We start from the raw sequence: 25,569 nt of genomic DNA, 5'->3' as shown, positions 1-25,569 counted from the left end.
GGATAACTAGAAATCTTAAGTAGCAGTTTAATTTTTGTTGGAGATGATTTATGGGACATTATTTTTACTTTTTTCTTTTGCATTTGGGATGACAGGATAGGGTTTCATAATATTGCAAATCTCTGTAACTTGGTAAACACACTGCCTTCATGTGCATTACAAGTTTTGCAAAGATTTTCTGTAAAAAGTCACAGAAGGCTAAAATAAACTTTTAAAAAAACCTTTATTTTGTATAATATATTTAGATTTACAGAAAAATTGTGAAGCCCAAACAGAGAGTTCTTATACACTACCATTATCAACATTTTACATCAGTATTGTGCGTTTGTAATGATTAATGGACTAACCAGGTTTCCTTAGTTTTTACCTAGTGTCCTTTCTCTTTTCTGCTCTAGGACACCACATTACATTTATTTGTCATATCCCTTTTGGTTCCTCTTGGCTGTGACAATTTCTCAGACTTTCCTTGTTTTTGATGATCTTGACATTTTTGAGGAGGACTGGTCAGGTAATTTTGTAGACCATCCTTCAATTTGGATTTGTCTGATGTTTTTCTCATTAGACTGGGATTATGGTTTTTGGGGAGGACGACCACAGAGGTAAAGTACCATTTTCATCACAGTATATCAAGGGTACCTACTATCAATGTGACTTACCACTGTTGATGTTGAACAGGTGTTGATCGCCTGGCTGAAATAGTGTTTGTCAGCCTTCTCCACTGTAAAGTTACTCTTTCCTCCTCTTTCCATATTGTATTCTTCGGAAGGAAGTCACCACATGCAGTCCTCTTAGGAATGTGCGTGTGTGTGTGTGTGTGTGTGTGTGTGTTTGGGGGGGGTAGTTATGCTCCACCTCCTTGAAGGTGAAGTATAACAAATTATTTGGAATTCTTCTGTGTGAGAGATTTGTAAAATGAACTTTTAAAAATATTAAAATTAATTAGCTTAATTAAATTATATTGAATTAAATTATTTCTTACATTTATGTGTAAACACCTCTTAGGTTTTTTCTTTAAAGAAAAAACTGATTATGGGGACTTCCCTAGTGGTCCAATGGTTAAGACTCCATGCTCCCAATGCGAGGGGTCCAGGTTCGATCCCTGGTCAGGGAACTAGATCCCGCATGTTGCAACTAAGAGTCCGCATGCTGCAACTAAAGCTCCCGCATGCTGCAATTAAAGTCCCTGCAACAATGTAGTGAAGATCCTGCATGCGGCAATGAAGATCCTGCGTGCCGCAACTAAGACCCGGTGCGGCTAAATAAATAAATAAATAAATAAGCAAATAAATAAATAAATATATTTTTTTAAAAAGAACCTAAAAAAAACCTGATTGTCTATAAATGGTACAGACAAACCTGTTTGCAAGGCAGAAATAGAGACGCAGATGTAGAGAACAAACGTATGGACATCAAGGGGGGAAAGCGGGTAGTGGTGGGATGAATTGGGAGATTGGGATTGACATATATGCATTAATATGTATAAAATAGATAACTAATAAGAACCTGCTGTATAAAAAAATAAATTCAAAAAAAAAAGAAAAACTGATTATCTATGTAATATGTGCTCATTGCAGAACATTTAGAAAATGCAGAAAAGTGTAAACCAACAGCAGAAAGAACTTCCCATAACTCCACCTCTCATCAGCATCCATTTCTAGCATCTGGACATATTTCCTTCTAGTCTTTTCTGCATAAAGTAACTATTTTTAAACAATACTTTAAATTGTTTCATATGAAATTAAAATATTTTATCTTTGAATAGGACAAAGATAGTGGATTCATAGAAAAACAGAGCAGATCTTGGTTGTGTTTCTAACAGGATTTCAGAATATAAACTACCAACCTGGTAATTTCTGAAAACAACACTTTAGACTTGATCCTTCTATTTATGAGAGCCTCAAATGTTTTGTATTCATTGTTAGGCCTCTTATTTCTTCTTTCTAATACTCTACTTTGTTCATTATTTCACTATTGCATGATACACATTTTAATGGAATAAATAAAGTTTGAAGAAACTTAGGTGGCTAGTTAAAAACTCTGGCAATGATCTAGGCTTCAAATCTCCAACTTTCTTGTTGCATGGTGTGTTTGGATGCATGACAACTCTATTCTTCTTTTTGAGAGAATTTATTGATTTTGTAAAGGTGATACATGCTTCTTATTAAAAAAAAATCAAGCAATACAGAAAAGTACAAAGTAAAATCCCAAAATTCCATTACCTAAAAATAACCATTATTAACATCATTCTACGAAGTCTCACTTTGAATATATATAGGTAGGGACAAATTTACAAAAAAGGCTCATAATACATACCATACACACATTGTTACTTAAATTTAACATACGAAATTGAAGCTGAAGCAAAATGAAGGAATTACTAAACTTTAGTTATATATTCTTTTGCAAGATATATTAGTTCCTACAAATCCTTTTAAAGTTTTGCAAAAAGATTATGAAAAGCATAAGAGGCTGTAGGTTCTACATGGTTAACCCTTAAAAAGTAACTGAGACATGCAGGATCTACTTTAATTGTTTTGAAGCAGCTTTTATTTAGATATCAGACCTGCCTGATGGTCAGAAGTAAAGTATATTACTAGGTGTGTCTATATTAGTTGTAAGGGATCCTAGAGGACCTTGAATTCAATGCCTTATTCCTATTCCATTTTCTGCTGTGTATGGTGAAGGCACAGTTCAGAGTACAAGCTTTGGGGTTAGACTGTTTAGATTTGATACCTGCTCTGTCATTTAGGAAACGTGACCATAGGCCTCAGTTTCATCTTCTGGGTTAATAGTAATGGGTTAATAGTATCTTCCTTATGTGGTTGTTGATATGAATATATGAGACAATACATGGAAGGCTCTTATGATAGTTCCTGAAATATAGTAAGTGCTCAATAAATATAAGCTATTATTATTATAAAGGAATAATGGTGAGTGTCTGAGCCAACGTATGACATTGAAAATTGTCATTCATAAAATCATCTCACTCTCTCTCATTCACCTCAGAATAATTCCCCTACTAAATCTGCCTTTAAAGTTAAAGGCTGGGGCCCTGAGGACTTACCTAAGGGGCATGTGGGTGCAGGAGTGCTGGATGTGGGAACAGGCTCCTGTCTGAGATTGTCACCTATGTTTATAAGAATGGACGGAACACACAATTCTAGCCTTTCCACAGTCTTAAACATATATGATACATTACCTACAACAATAATCACTACTATGCATGTCAGTTACATGGACATACACAAAGAACTTTATATCTGTACTTAAAAATTCTAAAAGTAAACTAATATTAGTATTTCTAAATTCCCAGTGTGAAATTCATATTGTCTCATATATCATACAGCATAGGGAATATAGGCAATATTTTATAATAACTATTTTTTTGGAAGTTTTTTTTTTAAATTTAATTTTATTTATTTTTGGCTGTGTTGGGTCCTCCTTGCTGCACGCAAGCTTTCTCTAGTTGCGGCGAGTGGGAGCTACTCTTGGTTGTGGTGTGCGGGCTTCTCACCGTGGTGGCTTCTCTTGTTGGGGAGCCCGGGCTCCAGGGTCATGGGCTTCAGTAGTTGTGGCATGTGGGCTTAGTTGCTCTGCGGCATGTGGGATCTTCCCGGACCAGGGCTCGAACCTGTGTTCCCTGCACTGGCAGGCGGATTATTAACCACTGTGCCACCAGGGAAGTTCTATAATAACTTTAAGTGAAATATATTATATAAAAATATTGAATCACTACGCTGTACGTCTAAAACTAATATTGTAAATCAACTATACTTCAATGAAAAAAAGAAAAAAACTCATATTGAGTCTTATATTTTAAAATATTATGAATTCCATGTTTTTGGCATTCTAAGTTAAAAGTAGTCCAATGTTTTCAGTTTACTTATTAGTATGCAAATTTTAAAAATTTAAAATAAAATGCCTTATAAAAACAAGGTAAATTTCACCCCCCCCCCATATTATTTCACTATGATTGGTTCCTGGATTTGAACTTCAAGGGAGTTGATGACTTTTCTGGAAGATGTTTTGAAGTCCAGTGTACTCTTTCTATTTTCTTTTCTGGCTATTAACATTATCTATTTTCTTTGATAATAAAACATTATTCAGGTTCCCCATGAAGATATGCATTTACTTTTGTTACCAACCATCTTTTCAGCCCCACCTGATTTTTATCCTTTTTTTTTTTTTTTTGGCTATTCCATGAGGCTTGTGGGATCTTAGTTCCCCAACCAGGGATCAAACCCAGCCCTTGGCAGTGAAAGCATGGAGTCCTAACCACTGGACCGCCATGGAATTCCCATCCAGCTGATTTTTTAAAATAACCTGTCTCCAAAAAGAATTTTAAAAGTGCTTTTTGTGATGTAGTTTTTTCCAAGTTTGGTTTAAACCCCACATTGGATTTGTTTTGTTTTGTGGGGGAGGGAGGGTTGATGAAAAATTCTAGCTGCTTCTCTGAGCTGAGACTAAACTGTAGGGTTTTTTTTTTTTTTTTAAGCTCAGGAATTTAGGGATACACATCACCACCAAATAATAGAATATATGCCAATTTTCCATTTTGGCTTTGCCTTTCTGCCTAGTGAGTACCTTGGCTTATTTTGTAAATCAGCAAACCATAAATTCTAGCTTAAACAGTTCACTTGATCTCCAGTTTGGGTGTGGAAGATGGTGATTTTATCATTTTAAATGATGGTTTAATTTCTCCAACAATGAGGGCAACATGGGGTAAAGAATAAGTTGCATTTGTGTGATTGTGGATTTTAATACTGACTTGACTTATGTTGGGTTAATTAAATAATTTTTTGCGCTTTCAAGTCTTCCACTAAAAACTAGGTACAGTGTGGATGAACTACTTAGTTTTACTCTGTGTAAAGGAACGGTTAAAAAATAGACAGTAAGAAATTACAAACGTGTTTAATACAAATATGAACATAAAATGTAGGAACCATACGCTATAGTCATCTCTCCCTTTCAGAGTGGCTCACAGTACACAACTGTAGCAAAATCAATAAGTGTTGAGTTGATGATATTACCTCAATACTCAGCCTTCCTACCTCAACAGCCTTCTAACAGTATGAAATTAGTAGATTTCTTTATAATGATTTCTAAGAGATGGTCTAAATTCTTTAGTTGTACTGAAATGTGTCAAATATTGCTTTTAATAAGTAAACCACTGGCTGGGGTTTGGAAATCTTTTTCTACACAAAGCCTTTGTTGTACCTTTTTTTTTTTTTCTTCCTTTTGTAGGGTATTTTTTGTAAAAGGATTTGACCTGTAACTATTATTGAGAATTTTCTTAGAGGAGTTCAAAGCATTTTACAGGGATCATCTCATTTATCCCTCGAAAGTAAGGCAGAGGCATTATCTCCACTACAGACTGAGAACACTAAAAGGCCAAGATAGGTGGGGTTTTTTGTTGTTGTTTTGCTAAGATCAAAAAGTAATTCTAGGGCAAAGCCAGATTCCGGTCTGACCTTGTTACATGATGCTTCTGCAGTGACATAATGCAATGTCGTTGCTCTCCTGTCTCTCCTTGCCTATGCTGGGTGTTGAATAATTTCCAGAGTCGATTTCTCATTCATTCTTGCTTCTGAAAATGGATCTTAAGATGTAAATACAAAATAAAACCCTCAAATCCTGTTAGGATTTGGGGTACAGGATACAGACAGGGATAGGCATATTCCTCCCCCACTTCCCAATCTTACTGCCTCCCCCAATGCTGTCCAGTAGAAAAAATAATGTGGGCCACAAATTCAAGTCACATGTAAAATTTTAACCTTTCTAGCAGTTACATTAAAGTATATTTAGGCCAGTGTATCAAAAATCTTATCACTTCAATATGTAATTAATATAAAACTATTAATAAGATAGTTCACATTCTTTTTCTTTTATAAGTCTTCAAAATCTGGTGGGTTTTTCACACAGCACACCTCGATTTGGACTAGTCACATTTCCAATGCCCCAAAGCCACGTGTGACTAGAGGGGCCTGTGCAGGACAGCATGTCTAGACTTCAGTAGATTCTTCTAAGCTCTAGCTTCAAATTGGTGGCCTTGTGAATGCAATCGGTGGTGTGGGAAAGGGCTCCTGGATGACCTTGGAGAATCCACTTGCCCTTGCGTGGTGACTAATAGCTTTAACACTTGCTGATACATGACTGGGGAGTTATGGATTCAGGATCTAGAGGATTGCAACCTCCCCAAACGCCTAAAATGCCAGCTCATTGCTAGGACTGTGGTTTACACCCCGTGTGAGAACCCGGCCTACTTCTAGGGATGCAGTTCGTGGGGCCCTGGTACGTGGCCTGTGGAAGCGAGGCATCAGCCGAAGTAGAGGAGGGCTACCAGAGGGGGAAGGCCACCCAAGTGTGTGCTTCTTGAGGGCAGGGGCTAGAACTAAGTGCTTCTTGAATGCGGAAGCTCCTCTCGCGGCCTTAGCCAGGCGCTCGGCGGGCCTCGCATGCTAGATGAACGCAAGCTGCGCTTCCTGCACACGCTCCGGGCGGCCTGGGGCGTGGGAGGGGGCATCTCCCCAGTCTTGGCCCGCACCCCGAAGCCGCTCCACGGCCGCGGGTGTGAGGGGCGGGCCCAGGCTTCGGCCCGCGCCGCCCCATGTGACCCGGTCCGACATGGTGTCGCCTCCTCCTGGGGCGGCGGCGGCGGCGGTGGCGGCGGCTCGGGCTTGGCTCCGCGTCGGGCCGGCTCCGCGGCCGCTCATGGGCAGCCAGGGCGGCTTAGGGCCCCCCGGGAACGGCGGGCCCGGCGAGGGCGAGAGCGGGGAGACGAGGAAACTGCAGGAAGGGAGAGCCGCGAGGGGAAAGCGGAGGAAAGGGAAGGGGAAGGGGAAAGCAGGAGCAGGGCAAGGCGGAAGAGGAAGCGGGGCGGAAGGGAAGCCGCAGCCGCCACAGGCGAAGGAGGCAGCGGGGCTGGGGGCCGAGGCGGGAGAGAGGGCAGGCTTGGGAAAGGTAGGAGAGGGAGGCGGAAGCGTAGAGGAAGGGGCGAGAAGGATCGTCAGGGGAGATGAGGGGAGCGCAGGGGCGCGGAAGGAGGCTAAAGGCAGATATGATGGGAAGGAGGAGGAGTGGAGGGTCAGAACTGGACAGCGGGAGGACGCCAGGCCGGCGAGAGCACAGGGACGAGGGGGTCAGGCTTGGGGCCGCCTCGCTGGTACAGGGGCGGCCATGGCGGCGGCGGCTGAGGAAGAGGCGGGAGCCCGGGAGCCTGCCTGCCGCCCCGCCGCGGGGCCCGCCCTCCTGCGCCTGCCGGAGGAGCTGCTGCTGCTCATCTGTTCCTACCTGGACATGCAGGCCCTCGGCCGCCTGGCTCAGGTGTGCCGCTGGCTGCGGCGCTTCACCAACTGCGACCTGCTCTGGCGCCGGATAGCCCGGGCCTCGCTCAACTCCGGCTTCACGCGTCTCGGCACCGACCTGTAAGCGCCCGCTCGCCCACCCGCTCCCCGCCCCGGGCCGGCCCGCGTCCCGGGAAAGGGCGGGGCGCCGCGGCCTGGTCGGCCTGGGGCTGTGTCGCACCCCGAATTCCGAGGCCCGGACCCGGCCTCCGTCGATCCCTCCCCGAGCACCCTGCTCCTCTCAGAGGCCCCCATCCGAGGAGGCCTCCCAACAGCATCCCTCAGTCAGCACCCTCCCCGTGGGCGGCTCCTGACAATTAGCCATCTTAAGCACTCCCGTCAGCTTTTAATTGTGTCTTTTCTCAGACGTTGACCGCCTGGGTTCCTCAGCTCCAGAGGAGCCCGGCTGGTCTGTGGCTTTAGAGGCCTCCTCCCGTCCAGGTGTAGGACCCATATCCACTATGTGGCCTTTCAGGACGTTTTTGTGGACATTCACCCTCTCACCCCCTTCCAAGGGTTGTTAAGCTTCAGGGCGTGGATAAAATCGAATATGGAGAAAAGAGTTCACACCCCAAAAGAAGGCCCTTGGTCCAAGTGTCAACCATATTATGACTTGATGGAGGCAGAATGACACAAAAAAGGGTGCCTGCTTATGGCAGGGGGTTGGATGAGTACAGTATAGACTATACACGAAGGCGTGGTATTGTAATTTGGCCTGTACTTGGTAGGATCTGAGACCTGTGAATGAAAAACTTAACCATGTAAGCAGTTAATAGGGAGGGGGAAAAAAAAAGTGTGGAATTGGGGGAGTAAAAGCTTTCAGGTTGCACCTAACTCCATCCAATTTGGGTTAAAAAAGAAAAAAGGTAGTTCTAATACAGTATAGCAACATTAAAGAAAGTTGGTTTAAAACATAAAAAGCTATAATACCACCACCTCTAGATAACTATTCAGTTTTAAAAATTACTTTTCATTTGCACACTTCTTCCTCCTCTTAGTTGCTATCCTACTGATCCTAACAGAATAGGTACATAATAAATGTTTGTGGGCTGTACCGTGAGATTAAAAACATTCCTCTAATATTAGACTTTCAGGTTGTATGCATCTTTTTGCTATCACAGATAACAAGGAAATGAATAATTTAGTGCACTTTTTGGTAGCAGCTTTATTGAGATATGTCACATACTGTATAATACATATGTCTTTTTGAATTGGTTCCTTTGGATAAATTCTCAATATTGGCATTACTGGATCAAAGGTTATGGTTTCTAAAAAGGTGTTGTACCAAGTTACAGTGACAATAGCAACAAATTATTAAGCCAATTTCATGTAAGAATTTAAAAAATCTTTGCTATGTTAGTGGACATACAATAGTATCTCAAAATTTTGTTATTTTGCATTCCTTTACCACTGACCAGCATAAATATTTTCCCCTGTGTTTGTTTCACCCGTGAGATTGTCTTTTCCTAGCCTTTGCACATTTATTATTGGGGTCCTGAAGTTACTGTTATAAAGGATTCCAGTCCTTGTGGGTCATAGATATTAGGCTCTAGTATGTCATCTTTGATGCAAATATTATATTTTTCCCAGTTTGTTCTTTTTACTTCACTGTTTTTAGCCTATAGAAGTTTTACATTTAAATATATCAGAATCTGTAAGTTTTTGTGTGATTTTTAAGTCTCCCCCACCTCTGCAAACCGAGAAATTTATGATTTCTCCACAGACCTGATAAGTCTTCTCTGATATTCTGTTGGTCTTCCTAAAATTTGATTTTTAAAAATAGTTAACACCTTCATTAATATCACTTTTGTTTTGGTATAAGGGGTGAGTTCAACCTTCTTTTTTTCTAAACAGCTACCTAGTTACCACTACACTTTTTGTTAAATAATTCTTGTCTTTCCCTTTAGAAAGACAAAAAAATTTTGTTTTAGAAAGCTTACTTTGCCAGATATTAAGTTTATATAGCTATGTGTATATACAGTCACACATACATACATATTATATATGTATATATATTGGATCTATATCTGAACTATCCATTTTGTTCCACTGATGTATTTTTCCATTTCCATTCTATTTTAAATATTGCTGCCTTTTGACAGTCTAATATCTGTTAGGTTTAGATTATCCTTGTTGTATTTGTATGTGTGTGACGTCTTCACTCTCACTCAACACCCCAACAACAAAAAAAAGAAATTCTGTGCCTTTTCAAAAGTTTCTGTGGTTTTCACTATAAGGTTTCTACGTGTCTGTTGTTACACTTATTCCTAAGTATTCCTAAATACGCTATTCATTTTGTTTTTATTGTGAATGCAATCTCTTTTTCAGTATGTTTTCCAGTTGGGTATTATTAATGATGGCCAGGATTGCTACAATCTTTTGGAAATTTTGAACCTGATAATTTTAACTTTTATTGTTTCTAGTATGATTTTGTTGTTGATGATAATGATTCCTTGGGATCTGGGGGGCATGCAAGTCTTATTACCTTCATTTTTTGTAAGAAAAACTCTTTCAAAGAACATGTCAGTTGACCTAGAAGAGAAGTTGTCTAAAATGCCCGAAACCCAAGTCAGCCATGGCAAAATTTGGCTTTCTTGTTTATAGAGATTGAATGAACAAATGAAAGAATTTATGTTTATTTTTCTTTCCTTTTCAAATGCTCTAAAAGAGAGATAATGTGAATGAGTGTGCATTCTGTAAGCAATAATAACAAAATGAAAATGAGTTTATAGTATAAAGTGCTTTGAGACTGCCAAGTGATTTGGCTTTATTACTTATTAGCCATGTGTGTTTTGATTTCTTGCCTATGTCCTAGGATGTGGTATCTCCAACTTTCTAGGGAAGTTGTTTTACCACAGCACTTGATAAAGAGCAGGGTCACTGCTCGTGTTTTCTGAGTTGAGGGGAAAAGCTATGCGTGTTACAGCAGGTGGAGAGAATCTTTACCAGTGTGGTCTGTTTTTGGACAGCTGCAGAGATGTGATAAGCCACCAAGAGAGGTGTTTGTCATCCCTGGAGGGAGATGGCATGTACCCCAGCCCTCTTAGGGCATCAGGGAGCTTGGGCCCAAAGTTCAATGAACGTACGGCTGCTTGTATAGTGGCAGGGCTGTAGTTCATATTTTGGGCTAATTAACTGCACACTGGACAGTAGGATAAGTTTTTATAAGCACAACACAAAACTGCATTTTATCAGAAGCCACACAACTTCACTGCCCCGGAGTTTTATCATCTATAAACAATGGGAATAACATATCCAGTAAAATGAGACTTAAATGTTGTGATGTGTAAGTGATAGCACAGTGTTCAGCACATAGTAGGCACTCAATAAATTGGTGTAAAATGGAACGTTTTAATTGCTTGGCTTCTCCTCTAGTCAGTCTATATAGCAAAAGTGAAGATGGTTTGACTTGGAGATGCTGCCTAAAGACAGGAGGTGGGGGAGAACACACACACACACACACACGCACACGCACACGCACACACACACACACACACACACACACACACACACACACACACACACACACACACACACACCCATAGCTTCTCTCACCTGTCCTGAATGTTTGCAACATGACAGCAGAACCTGTGGGCTTTGGGGTCTGCACTCCCTGCCGAAGAGCCTCATGAATTCTCGGAAACACAAAGTAAGATTTACTGACCTTCCGGCCCAGGGCAAGTCCCATTCAGTTTGGCTGTTCCTAACTGATCATAGCTTTGTTGAGTAAGATGAACTGCTTTGGTTCCTTGTGATTTGTTAATGGTCTATACTTGTGCTTGAAGGCATTTTGGCCACTTTAAAACCACAAACAAATAATTTGCTTCCCTTTAGGCCTCCTGCCCAAACAGTGAGCACTGGTAGGTATCCTGAACTTCTTTTTTAAGTGGACACAAAGACAGCTTGAGTCAGTCATCTGGTTTAAAATCAGTTTTATTTGAAAGTTTAATGAAGCCTGGGGGAATAGAAATATCTTTAATATAAAAATCAAGGAAATGTTTCATATAGCAGTCTTTTAAGTTTTTCCTGAACAGTAGGGGCAAAACTAAGCTAGTTCAGTCTTCAAGAACAAAACAGTGAAATTTAACTCCGTCAGTTTATAATGTGGGCTAAATGCAAGAAGTTAGAAAGTATGAGAGGTGGAAGAGCAAAGGTGCTATTTGTAAATTCTGATACTGTAAAATTAACAAGAGCAAAGAATGGAAAGAAAAAAGTATATCCATATATGTAAATCTATTTTTAAAAATACTTTTGCAGTCTTCATCTTCTTCCTCCTAAATTAAGTCCTGTATGTTTTCAAACTTGAATTTTATTTTAAATATCCTTTGAGCATTACCTGGGTGCTCTCTTGCATTTGCCTGTGATAGATTTGCGTAGAATTAACAATAGGTGTTTAGGGAGTCAGGCTCTGAGGTGTTTGCCCTGGCATGTACATTCATTCCTCAGCCAGGGTCTAGTAGGCTTGGAGCTCTTTGAGGCCAGGGGAATGGGGTATCTATTTCAGTGATGATTAACGTCCAGAGTGGTGAGATGGACACAGATAAGCAGAGTGTGTTTGTTTGTTTTAAAATGATTGCACCTAAGAGCATTTTTTTGACCCAGAAAGCATAAAGTTTCCTAACTCTGAACAGAGAAGGCATTGCTCACTGGTTACTTTTAGGGCCTAAACAGTGATTTTCAGAAAACAATTAGCAACTTAAAGTAGCTTTGGCTCTCTCCTTCACCTTTCTGCCTTACCTAGGAAGCAGTCACTTACTTGTTCTCTGGTTCATTGAAAGGTTTCTTATATGGATGTATTTATCTTCAACTGTTTTGGAAAGGCCTTATTTTTAATGGTTTTGTGAGTTAATAAAAGTGAGTTCAGTTTACGTGTTTAAAATAAATGAAACAATACACCTGTGGAAGCAGGAAATGGTCTAGTACAGTCAGTACCTCCAAATGCAAACTGGAGGAATGCAAGAGGCCTTTTCCTCCAAGACTGTGAGAATATGGAAGCTGCTTATATCCTTTCCAGTCTTGTAAAACTTGAATAGTAGGGGATGATTTCCTAGCTTTCAAGGCAGAATCATGGAGAAATCCAAAGTCCTCATAATCTACAAGATAAACAATTTATTTTGAATGAAATCTCTGAAAATACTTCAATACTCTCAGTTTTCTTAGTTTCAGTTTTCTGTGTCTAGCCGTTTCACCTTAGGTAGAGATTGTGCTTGAGCTGCTTGAAATCAAACTGGCAGTGAGGTTACTGATGAAGCATACACATTTTTTAAAAAATTATTTTTGAGTGTTTTACATAGAAAAGAATTACCTTTGTGTGACAACTTAACCTTAACTCTGGATTGACTCTGACATTGGATTAGTTTCTGGTCCTTACTTATAACCATGGAATAGGGAGACTTTCAGGTAGACTCTTCTTGAGGCCAGGCTCCAATAAATTTTGAAAATTTAAGACGAGATTGGCTGTTTGGAAAAATGAGGAAAAAGTTGAGTTCTGAATTTCCAGTGAAAATTGACATGCCCCCCACTCTGATCTACAGAAACAGATTTTTGATAAACTCCAGAATTTATCTCAGGTGTGTGTGTCAACCATCAGATGAGGTTGAGAATCCAAAGATTTGGTTTATCCTTGAGGAAAGTCCTTTCTATTCAGCAATCTTGCCCAGATTTGAACCGCTTTCAGATGGAACTCCAGGTGTAATCAGTAGAAGCAAGATGGTTATGCTAATTAAGAATATGTTTATGAATCTTGAATCATGTAAAGGTTTGAACTGTATCTAAAACTGACTATGAGACTATCTGGAGAAAGAATTTATCTCTTGTTAGAGGTTTGGCTCCTTTGTCTCAACTTTGAGTTAGTTCTTCCTTATATCCAAATTGTCCACATTGCCCTCCCTGGGAGTCTGGGCCACCCAATGGGCCTTTGTGCCTGCCCCTCTTTAGCCGACAATTAATTGCCAGTACATTCTTTCTTCTTCTCCTTCTTTTTTGGTGTTTGACATGAGCTCAAATTGTTGAGAAAGGTGACAACTGTGAAATGAAGACAGGGCTTGGAGACACCTTAAAAAATACATGCAAAGGCCACTAAATGACAAGAGCAGACTGCCAGGCTCTTTCAAAACATCACCATGTCTGTTGACTTTCCATTCCTTGTTCGCAGCACAAAATTGGAGGTCAAAGAATCATAGGAGTTAGAGATGGAAAAGACATTTGGGGTCAGCCAGTTCATGCCTCCGCCTCCTCCTGCCCCTGATTCCAAATCATTCCTTACATTATATTTTCTCCCCCAGCCCTTGTACAATTTTCACAGTCTTCACTCGACCCCGGCTGTCACCTTTGGGGAATGATGCTGGAGGCTCTGTCCAGTTTCTCCTCGGCAAAGAGAGATATTGCCTGTGCCCCCAGTTGACATTCGTGAACTTCTTTGTTGGTGGTCTCAGCTGAGAGGCTGTAGGCTAACTGGAAGTCTCTCTGCTGCCTGGCAAGGGGGTTTTCTAGACAGAACTGAGGTGCATTTAGTGTATGATGATGTTGGGGAAGGGGAAAAGGGCCGGGGTACGGTGCAACCAGTGCAATTTGTTCCTAGACTTTTCTCTAGGAAGGCTTTTGACCTGAAAGGAGGGTGTGTGTGTGTGCGTGCGCGCGCACGCACAGGAGGAATGTGGCATTGGGGAGGTGGACAGAGACAAGGAATTACTTTGAATAGGAGTTTGATAAGAACCCTAACTTGGATATTGGTGGGTTAAACAAACAAATAAAAAATGCTAGTCCTGTGAAGTAGTAGATGATTGTTTTAAGAAGTGCATGTTAGGGGAACTTCCCTGGTGGCCCAGTGGTTACGAATCCGCCTGCCAATGCAGGGAACACGGGTCCGAGCCCTGGTCTGGGAAGATCGCACATGCCGCGGAGCAGCTAAGCCCGTGCGCCACAACTACTGAGCCTGTGCTCTAGAGCCCACAAGCCACAACTACTGAGCCTGCGTGCCATAACTACTGAAGCCCTCGTGCCTAAAGCCGGTGCTCCGCAACAAGAGGAGCCACTGAAATGAGAAGCCCAAGCACCGCAACAAAGAGTAGTCCCTGCTCGCTGCAACTAGAGAAAGCCTGCGCGCAGCAGTGAAGACCCAACGCAGCCAAAAAAAAAAAAAAAAAAAAGTCCGCATGCTGCAGCTAAGGTCCAATACAGCCAAAATAAATAAATAAAATAAATAAATATTAAAAAAAAAAAGAAGTGCATGTTAGGGAAGAAATAGGTTTTAGAAGTTTCAGCTTAGAGTCAAGTTAAGGAGAACAGAAAGGCTGGAGGCAAGTATTTTGGTCTAGGGGACACTGTTGCTTTTGGGGTCTCCCCTTTAAGGAAGTAGAAAAAGAGCTGTCTTATGTTCACTGGCTACATGGTTTGGCAGGGGGAATGGTCATTTTTAGAGGCAGCTTTGGAAGGTTACCTCCAGCTCCCCTTCTTGTTCCAGCAGCTGTTGGGAGCAGTCCGAAGGGGGTATTATATTTCTTCTGGTAACTCTGCCAAGAATGAGAGGAAATCCACAACCTGTGGGCTTTTGGGGGGGGATGGGGATGGGGTGGCAGGTGATGGGACAGGGAAATTAAATTGTTTTATAGTAAATATGTTGAGATACTTTTCCTGGAAAGCTGTTTCACTGAAAGGAATGATATTTCCCCTGCTCACTAGCTCTGTAATTGGTTCTTTCTCTGTGGAGAAAGGGAAATAGTCCTCTTCCAGTACTTCTTTTTCTTTCTTCCCTGTAGATCCAGCTTTGATCTCCTATGTTTCTTAGAATTTCCTTTAGAAATTCCACACTGAAAAGGTGAGTCAAGATTCAGATACAGGTGGTGTGTGTGATTAAAAGGGGCCTCCCTCCAGAAGTGAGTTACTAAAGGGGAACCTCTCATTCATCCCTTATCTTTGCTGTGGTTTGACTTTATCATAATGGCCTAGAAACTGGAGATTTCTGGAGAAACGAGTAAAAACTTTCTGGGTGGCATCTGGTTCATGTTCTCTCCATCTCTTCATCCAGGCTGGAAGGGCACCAGGGATTTCTGAAGCCTGGCCACTTGGGCTGAGAACCTGCTTTGGTGATTAATATGAAACACAGTTGCAAGATTAAAAACAATAAAAAACAACCCTGAGAAGCAGAGCAGTATAATTATTCCTCATATTTCAGATGGAGAGCCCAGGGAAAAGTCATTTTGAAGGTATGAGAACAAAATCCACTTCTGAGTCTGTGGTAGTGCCTGATTCATGACTCAGAAGATGGCCTGTTCACAAAAAACAGTGGCATCTTTCTTGCTGTTGTTTATTCTCAGAAAGTGCTACATCAGCCTTTTTTTTTTTTTTTTTTTTTTTTTTTTGCGATACGCAAGCCTCTCACTGTTGTGGTCTCTCCCATTGCGGAGCACAGGCTCCGGACGTGCAGGCTCAGCGGCCATGGCTCACGGGCCCAGCCGCTCCGCGGCATGTGGGATCTTCCCGGACTGGGGCACGAACCTGTGTCCCCTGCATTGGCAGGCAGACTCTCAACCACTGCGCCACCAGGGAAGCCCCTACATCAGCCTTTCTGAAAGCTGTATTGTGGGATTCTTGAAAAACTGATTCTGTGATTAAATGAGTGTGGGAAATGCTGTGTTCCACATCCCTTCTCTTGGGGATTCACAGTGCCCATTGGTAAATTAAAGGCTCAGAGAAGTCCTGTGCTAGAGAGACCTGTTTAATTTTGTTTCAGTATTGTCCAAAATGTTTTGACCATAAAATTCTTTTTTCTCCTGCTTAATATCTCAACCTCTTGCAGAATACATACACTGGGCAAGTGCCCTGCAAATATAGAACTTGACCAATAGCAGGAGGAAATGAATGTGAACACGGCCCTAAATCCTAAAGTCACATAAAGAATAAGGGTTATGCCCAGTGCGTCAGAAACTGCTTTGGACAGCTTTGACATGTGGGTGCCACATTAAGATACTTCATCTGTTCAGATTCCTTCCCTTGAGCCTCTCTAGCATAAGAATTTGGAGGGCTTGGTTGAATTTCTGAAGATGTGGTATACTGTACATTTTTAGGAAGGACCTTTGGAGCTTGAAGGTACTGTGTCTAGGCTCCTGAAAATCTATAGATATTGTTGAAAGTGTGACTTGCCAAAGGGGGAACTGTATTTCTGATAGATACCTAAGCAGTATCTATCAGAATACCTATTATGCTAGGACCACAGTTCTTACCTTTGTGTCTAAGACATATTTTTGTATGATGTTAGAACTTTTGATAGTACATTAAAGGATTAAAAGATGAATGTCTTTTTTTTAAAAAAAGCAGGTTTCAGAAAGTTGGAAAACCTGTCCATTTACTTGTTCACTCTTTGGTATGTTACTGTTTGAGTAGAACTGTTTACTGCCCTGACCTTGTTCTCTTATAACTTTTGAGGTAAAGTTTATATATGTTCCTCTGAACACACAATCTTTCTCTTTTTCTCAGCAAATTCTGTCATGAGCCATATTGTGGCTCCGTGGTTTGTCTGACAGATATCTTCTTCAAAATGTGGATCTTTGGTTGAATGAAAATAAAGTCTATAAATCATTAAAAATTTTATGGCACACTTATTCAGGGTTCCTGGTATACCACTGCTCTGCAGCATACTGGTTGAGATACACTTTTAGAAGTACTAAGAGTTTTAAGACTCAATCCTGTGGAATTTATGACTGTATTGGACAAACAAGACATACAGCTGTGAAAAGCTAACAGTACCTCAGTTTATGGTAGGTTCAGTCTAAGGGTTCATGTGAGAGAAGAGTGTTTGGAGGAGTCAGGGAAGTAGAGGCTTAAACTGGGTTTTGAAGAAAACTGGGTGAATTTGACTAGTGCCCAAAGGGGGAAGCATGCATTTGTCAGGGATAAAGGTAGGCTGGTTCTGGCAATATAGGAGAAGGTATGGGGATAGGAATGAATGTAAAAGAGAGATGGCTTCGTTGGAGTTCAGTTGCGGAGTGTGGAGCCATGGGAGGTGAGGTTGAATTGAGTAAAGGGAGCTGACATTGGAGGCCTTTCAAGGGAGATGTGGGTCTGCTTCATGCTCTCCTTGCCTTTGGTCCTGTCCTCATGATGGGCTGTTCCCTGTAATCTCACTTCTCCTTGGGTGTTGAGGCTGTTCCCTATTCCCTGGCCAGAAGGATAGGCAGTTTAACACAATATATGATTTTTCACTGATTTATTTTGAACCTTAATTATAGACCTCTGCTCCTGAGGCCATTGGAGGATTTAGTCTAACACGTGTATAAATGAAGAGTTAGAAACTTCTTGTCTTGGGCTGTTTAAATACTTACACATACATTAGGGGCTCCTGCTCCTGTCTTCTCAGGCACTTTGGACTTGTTCTGCCGACTCCCTTTGACTAGGTTGTGATAGGCCCCTACAGGGAGGGAGGGAGGGAGGGATACCTGTCTTCAGAGAGAGGAGTTTTTTAATTCCTTCTGATTTTTCAAGTGTTGAAGCCAATAAGAATACAGATATGATTTGGTAGTATTGGTAGCAGAGCTGATGGGCATAGCCAATACGGGGGGAAATCTGCTTTCTGGTGAGCAAGAAGATCAAAGAAATCGAGACAGTGTTGAGTTAAAACTCCAAGCCCCCAAGTATCATTTTGCATAGGCCTGTCTCCTGTCCTTAGCCCACTTCCCCTTGAGATGGCCTTGTTCTACACTTGTGGATAGATACCCTCCTTTACTGAATAGGCAGCAGGAAGTTATGCTTATGGAAATCATGTCAGTCACACAGGTAGGCAGCATTGGCGGCATCAAGGGGAATCAAACTTCAAGATGGGGCAAAGAGGGAAATTGATTTGTTATCCAGGAGGTTTCTGATCTCAGAGACTGTGCAGGTAAATATCTCTCTAATATACTTACACTTCCCCTCCTTCATCCCCCAGCCATTTTTCTTCAAATTCGGTTTATTTATTTGCTTTTGGTTTGGGGTGTGAGTGAGGAGAGGTGAAATGAAAGGGGACTCTAGATAACTTCCTAGATTAATTTCTGTCCCTCTGGACTCACTGTTGCCAAGATTTTAAGGGGCCTGATAGCTTACCGTGGGTGCATGTTGTGTTGTTTTTGTTTAAAATAGGTCATGCACCCAGGAATGCAGTCAAACTATAATGGTGACTAAGTGCCGGAAAGCTGAGAGGGAGGGGGGCCAAGTGGAAAAATGAGCCTGAGGCAAGAGAAAGAGGGCTGGGAAAATGGAAGTTCCACCAGGCCCACAGGCCAGGTTAGAGATTCCTCCATGCATTAATAGCTGTGCCAGAGGTTTATTTACAGGGCACTAATCATTTTGGGGGGAAGCACCCCCACTTTATACCAGTAACTGTTGAAGAAACAGCTAAGCTGAGAGCATTTCAAGGATGGGAGCAAGAGTCTTTATTGGATTCCCAGGGGCACCTGCTCCTGTCTTCTCAGGCACTTTGGACTTGTTCTACCAACTCCCTTTGACTAGGTTGTAGGGACTAGGTCCCTACAGGGAGGGAGGGATACCTGTCTTCAGAGAGAGGGTTTTTTTTATTCCTTCTGATTTTTCAAGTGTTGAAGCCAATAAGAATATAGATATGATTTGACCACCAGCTAGGGAAACTAACCATCAGAAAGAACTGAACAAACAAAAGGGATTAAAAAAAAAAGCTGAGTTGTTAAGCTGCTTTTAACAAAGTGTAACTGTTTCTCAAGTGAAAGCCAAATGGAATGTTTCTAAAAAGTTGAAATTTGATTTGAAAGACCAGAGCCAAGTATTTTGATTATGGTGTTGGTTGAGGGAGAGGATGCCTGCACCTGCTGCTTGGTAGCAGCATCTAAAGTTCAACTTTGAACGTTTCTTGCTTCTGTGATCAGGCCCTCAGGGCAGTGCTTTGACCCTTAGTAAAGTGTCACCAAATGGCAGTTAAGTGACCAGGGAGATGAGAGAAGTATTGTCCTTATCCCAATTCAGGAAATATATTGATTCTTTCTCCCTTGTTTCCTTCCTGCTATGATCCAGAATATTCAATTTTTGGTTTCACCTCCACCTACTAACTTAGACCTAACTCAAGAGGAGAGGTTAACTATGAACAATCTCCTCTTTTATATCTGGGAGGGACTTGTAGATAAGATTTGATAGTGGGTCTAATCTTTTTCACTAAGAGTTCAATTCTTTTGGTCCATCCTGTTGACTGTCTTTTATGGTCCTCGGTTTTCTAACCATCTAGTAGTGTAGGTCGCTCTCTAGAAATGTGAAACTGGGGACCACATTCACCCAGTGGAAGAATTCAATAATATATTTTAGCTTTAACATGTGTGTACCCAAATCCTAATCACTCAGCCTGAAAGAGGGCTAATGTTTGACATTAGAAGAACAATTTCTAAGAGTTATAATTAAATTAGTTTGAAGAAAAAGAAATGATTATTAGATTAGCTTTAGTGATGTCACTATTCATCAATATAAACTACTACTATATTTATATTTATGTAAAAATAATTAACCTTTTTCAAGTGATTTATAACTTATCCTGTATTTTGTTTTAGTTGTCATTTTAAAACACCATAATTGTGTGAAATACTATCCTTATTTCATAGGTGCGGATATGGACAATTAGAAAAGCTAGGTAACCAGGGTTGTATCATTAGTAAGAGGCAGAACTGGGGCCCAGATCCGAGTTTCCTATGTCTGCATTCTGTGCTTTTCTCACAACTTCATTTAATTTATTATTTAAATGAAAGTAAATTAAAAGGTTAAAGGTAAATGAAAAGACCAAAGTATCAGCAGTTATATGATACATATTTAAAAAAATACTTCCTAAACTGCATCTGTTTACCTCTTCTGAGCTACTTATGGAGACATAATTTTATGTAGTATCGCCTCACCTTTACCTTTATAAATTTGACTTTGTTTTAAAATTACCACTACTTGTTACAGTAATTTCCAAAATGTTTTGCAGTGCTTACATTTGTCGTTTCTAATAGCAATATGTTCCATTGTGTTAATATACCGTTCTCCCCCACAGACAGACATTTGGGCTATTTCTAGATTTTAGCTCTAATATACAGCTGCAACTATAAATATCTTTGTAAAAAATATTTTTCTTTTGAATTATTTCTTTGTGATATAGTGTTAGGAATGCTGAGTCAGAAGCTATCATTTAACTTCTTTTCTTGACAGAATGCCTTTCTGAAAGGCTATACCAGAGTGTTACCAGCAGTATATAAACAAACCCAAATCCTTTTATCAAACCAAAGCTAGTATGTGGTTCTTCCACTTAATAGATGTGAGGTGATACTTTATATTAATTGTTTTAATGTGCATGTTTGTAAACTATTATTGTTTTGGGATGTTTCCCCAGTGTTTATCATGGGAACTCTGTGTGACTGTTCTTTTTTTTTTAAAAAAATAAATTTATTTATTTATTTTTGGCTGAGTTGGGTCTTTGTTGCTGCTTGCGGGCTTTCTCTAGTTGCGGCTCTTCGTTGTGGTGCCCGGGCTTCTCATTGCAGTGGCTTCTCTTGTGGCGGAGCACAGGCTCTAGGCATGCAGGCTTCAGTAGTTGTGGCTTGCGGGCTCTAGAGCGCAGTCTCAGTAGTTGTGGTGCACGGGCTTAGTTGCTCCACGGTTTGTGGGATCTTCCCGGACCAGGGCTCAAACCCGTGTCCCCGGCATTGGCAGGTGGATTCTTAACCACTGCGCCACCAGGGAAGCCCCTATGTGACTGTTCTTATCTGCTATTCGATATGGATAACAGAGTGTTATCCTGATAGATTTTTATCAGTCCCCTAAAAGTTTTAGGGATAAAACTTTAGGGATAAAACCCATAACATTAATTGTTAATTTTCCCCTGCTCTGTTGCTTTCTTTTTAATCTCTTTTTTAATCTCTTTTTTTCTTCTATGCAGTATTTAAAATTTAAATACTTTAAATCCTTTTAGTTAAAAAAACTTTTAAATGTACTCTTTTATTTTGGGGGAATTTATTATATCTATTGTGATATGAAATGAAAATTTTTTGCTCTAGTGATATCCAGTTTTATCAAAAGCATTATTATTATTTTGATGAGTATTTTTATCTTTACCAAAATATTACATTGTAGAAAAATTGGGAAATACATTAAAACACAAAGAAGAAAGTTAAAACACCCAAAGTTGGCTATCCACAGTTAACTATTTTAGAGTCTGGAAATCTTCTAGTGTTCTTTCTAGGCATGCATATTTTTCTTCCCTCCCTTCTTTCTAATAAAGCTGGGACATGTAATACAAACCCAACAGCACTAATTAAGTAGTGATTTCTTTCCTTACTTTGAAATTTTACTTTGTATCTTTTACAATCTTGAAAGCAGGACTTGCTTGCTGTCTTTTAGTAAAGGGTAGTAAATGTGAAGATATAGTAGATACTGGAAGAAATGTTTGTTTCTCTCCTTTTCTCGGTAGACATGACAAGTTATTACTTACTCTGTGTCCCAAGCAGTGTACCTTGTATTGTCCAGTGGAGCAAGCCAAGGAGACACAGGGGAGATATGGGGGCCTGAAATAGAATGTTCAAATTCTTGCCCACAGTTTCAGAATTCCGTCCAAATGTGCACTTTCACAAGGGACTTGAGCTCTTTTCCCTACCCGCTACCACTCCAACCCACCCCAAAACTATGCCATTCTTGTTGCTGCTGAGCTCCCTCATCTCTTACTGCTCCAACTTCCTTCACCCAGAAAGTACTACTGACACTTCTCCTTCAACATTTTTTGAATGAAAAATTTAAAACATATAGGAAAGTTGAATGAATTGTATAATGAACACTCATACACCCACCACCTAGATTCTACAGTGAACATTTTACTATGTTTGCCTTATCATGCATTTAAAGTGAGTTGCAGATATCAATACACTTCACCTCTAAACAGTTTTGCATGCATGCATAACATTGACTAGAGTATATTGGTTTATGGTTCTTTTTTTTTTAAGAAAAATTTATATACAATGAAATGGTCAAATTTTAAGTTTATCATTTGATACGTTTTTGACAAATGCATACACACTTGCATGACCCAAATTCCTTCAAGATTTAGATATAAAGTGTTACCCCAGAAAGCTTCTACATATTCTTTCCCAGTCAATTCCCATCTCCACCCTGGTGGTCAATACTGTTCTGATTTTTTCACCATTCATTAGTTATTCTTCTAATCAAACTTCACATAAATGGAATCATACAATATGAACTGTTTTGTGTTTCTTTCATTCAGAATGTTTCTGAGATTCACCCACATCATTGTGTGTATCAATAATTCTTTCCTTTTTATTGATGAGTAGTATTCCATTGTATGAATATGCACCGAAGTGTGTTTATCCATGCTCCTTTGGATGGATGCCTGGGCTGTTTACAACTTTTGACTATTATGACTAAAGTTCCTATGAATAGTCTTGAGTAAGCCTTTTGTGGACATATGCTTTCATTTCTCTTGGGTAATTGCTAGGTCATAGAATAGGTATATGTTTGGATTTATAATTAACTGCCAGACCTTTTCCCAAAATGGCTGTACCATTTTCATCTCTCACAAGAATGTAAGAGAGTTCCTTATTCAAACACACACACACACACACACACACACACACACACACACACACACGTACAGGGAGGATTTCTTCATACTTTTGGGCTTGTGTATTCATTTTGATGAGCAGAAAATTTTAATTTTGATAAAATCGAATTTATTGGATTTTTCTTTTATGTTATTGCTTTCTGTGTCTTAAGAAACTGTTGTCTACTTCCTGAGCCACAGAGATATTTTTATATTTTTTCTTCTAACAGCTTTATAGTTTTAGATTTTATGTTTAAATCTGTGATCTATTTTGAATTAATTTTTCTGTATGGTGTGAGGTAGGGATTTTTTTCCACATGGTTAACCAGTGGTCCCAGTACTCTTTCTCATCCCTTCTCTGTTAGATAGCTTTGGTATCACTATGGACACTCTAAAGGACAGGCTGTTCTCCTTGGCTTTCTTGATTATCCTAGTGTGGAGGGAGAAGAGTTATTTCTTACTTGTCTCCTAACCCGTTCACTTATATTCACATATTTTCTGGATGTTCTGAGTCCTGACTTGTAAAAAAGTCCAGGGAATTTTCTCTGGTTGGCAATGAGTTGTAGTGATTGGATTATCTGCTCTGTCTGGACACAGGATGGCCAGTGTACCAGTGAAGGAACGGGTGAAGATATCTCAGAACTGGAGGTTGGGGCGCTGCCGAGAGGGGATTCTGCTGAAGTGGAAATGCAGGTAAGTAGCCTCTTGACTCTTTCAAAGCTACCTGGGACATTAAAGAATGCTGGGAAAAGAAAAATCTAGTCCTAGCTGGAGTATAAATGTGCCTGTCTTGGGTGATGGGGCACTGGTGATCCTTTAAATACCACAAAAGGGGCATCGGAGGGACAACTATTTTTCACATTTAAAAAAAGATTATAAAAAATGTAATTTATTTTAACAGATCCCATATTTTTATGATTATAAAAATAATAAATGTTTATTGTAGAAATTTGAAAACATAGAAGAGCTTAAAGAAGAAAATAAAACTTACCTATAATCCTACCACTCAGAGGTAACCTCTGTTAATGCACCTCATCAAAAGAAATAAATGAAGCCAATATTTCAACTCATCTTGTTTTACAATTTTTTTTTAAAATTTTCTACTCTAGAGAGTTACATCTTCACTCTTGGCTTCCTGTAGCCCTCTCCCCTACTTTTATTAAAAAGCAAAATAGGATCTGAAGGTTTGGATATGTATGTTACAGGAGGTAGAGCTTGGAAAAAAATGGCAGGAAATTTAGATAATGGCTTTGGCACTGCTAATGCCACAAATTTTATGCTTCATTGATGCTGAATTATTTCATAGTTATTATTTGACTCCCCACCAAAAAAGTGCTCTTTGTTGATTGGTTGGAATGGATAGGGAACATCATGATTCCACATTCCAGCGGACCTGGACCTGTGCTGATAGGTTCAGGCAGGCTTCTTCATCTGATGACCTTTTCTCTTGCTTGTATACAATTTCTGCTGCTTTCACTGACACGGGTTACTGCAAATTATGTGGTGGTGATGATGGTAAAGCAACTACAGGGTAGAAAGATGGATTTGTATGACAAAAGGCTTTACCCTCTGCTTCTCACTTTTGCCTTTTATTACCAGAAAGAAGAATTTATTTCTCTAACAAGGTTTTGTTCCTGACCTCTATTTGGGCTGGTTTCAAGCAATTTGGTAAATAAATACACAAAATGGTTACCAGCCTGCCCCGTGATTCTCCACTGTTCACCTGGCATGAACCTGGTTTCTTGTCCTGGGCCAATGGCTGTTTACCAGATGGCTCTAAACACACGAATTCCAAACCCCTCTGTTTGCTGCCCACTTGAGTGTGCCACAAACTCGTGCAAGGGGATGTTGAAGAGGAATGTGCATAATGAAAGAGAGTGCAGGCATCTGTACACACTCTACACATGTTCCATATAATATTTGCACACACTTGTAAAATCCTCATGTGCAGAAACTAGTTACCACAAAGTCCAAGCTGCATTTAATGGTCCATCTTTGCAGAACTTTTCCACATTCCCATGACACTTGTATTAAGGAGTCTGGGGAAGAAACACAGCCCAGTTTGCTCAGACAGGCTTGGCAGTGGGAGATGGTGTCTCTATAAATGGGGATGAATCATCTGTCCGTATGCTTTGCTTGGGACCTGGTAGCTCTAGGACCCCTATGTGATGTAGGACAGGCTGCTGGGATGTACCTTGTGCAAGGGGCTTAGTCCCCACCAGAGAGCATGGTGTCTGGCAGAGTCTTCTTTCTTCTTAAGGCTCACTCTGTGCCATGGGACTGGCCTGTGGTTTCTAACCTTTCTTCCTCCTGCCAGTTTGTAGAGGGAATCTTTAACTATTTGTATATTTCTTTTATCAGCTGCCTGTGAGAGCCAACTATTTCTCTGTAGTCTCTGAACTGTAGTAGACTGCTCTGGAGCTATGTTTTTCCATTGCCACACTTACCCTCTAATACAGAAATGTAGGTATCCTCTGTGAGGATCTAGGAATCTAATCAGTACCTTAACATCCTTTCCTAAATGGCTTTATTCCTTTCACTTAAAAATGGCCCTTCTGGGCTTTGCTGGTGGTGCAGTGGTTAAGAATCTGCCTGCCAATGCAGGGGACACGGGTTTGAGCCCTGGCCCAGGAAGATCCCACATGCTGCGCCACA

At 40.5% G+C, this 25,569-nt stretch overlaps 1 protein-coding gene across 1 annotated transcript in view; it reads left to right on the top strand.

Moving 5' to 3' along the window:
* Positions 1-6,711: 6,711 nt before the first annotated feature.
* The window catches only part of FBXW4 (F-box and WD repeat domain containing 4), a gene marked incomplete at its 5' end in the record, with an annotated part of 84,254 nt that continues 65,396 nt past the window's right edge, over positions 6,712-25,569 (top strand). The window contains 2 exons of the mRNA XM_079717382.1: positions 6,712-7,424; positions 23,512-23,607. Coding sequence (XP_079573508.1) covers positions 6,712-7,424; positions 23,512-23,607 — 809 coding nt within the window. The remainder of the gene's footprint in view (positions 7,425-23,511; positions 23,608-25,569) is intronic.

The sequence above is a fragment of the Hyperoodon ampullatus genome (assembly GCF_949752795.1).
Source record: "Hyperoodon ampullatus genome assembly, chromosome: 1".
Lineage (NCBI taxonomy): Eukaryota > Metazoa > Chordata > Mammalia > Artiodactyla > Ziphiidae > Hyperoodon > Hyperoodon ampullatus.
This window is presented reverse-complemented; position numbering and strand designations above follow the sequence as displayed.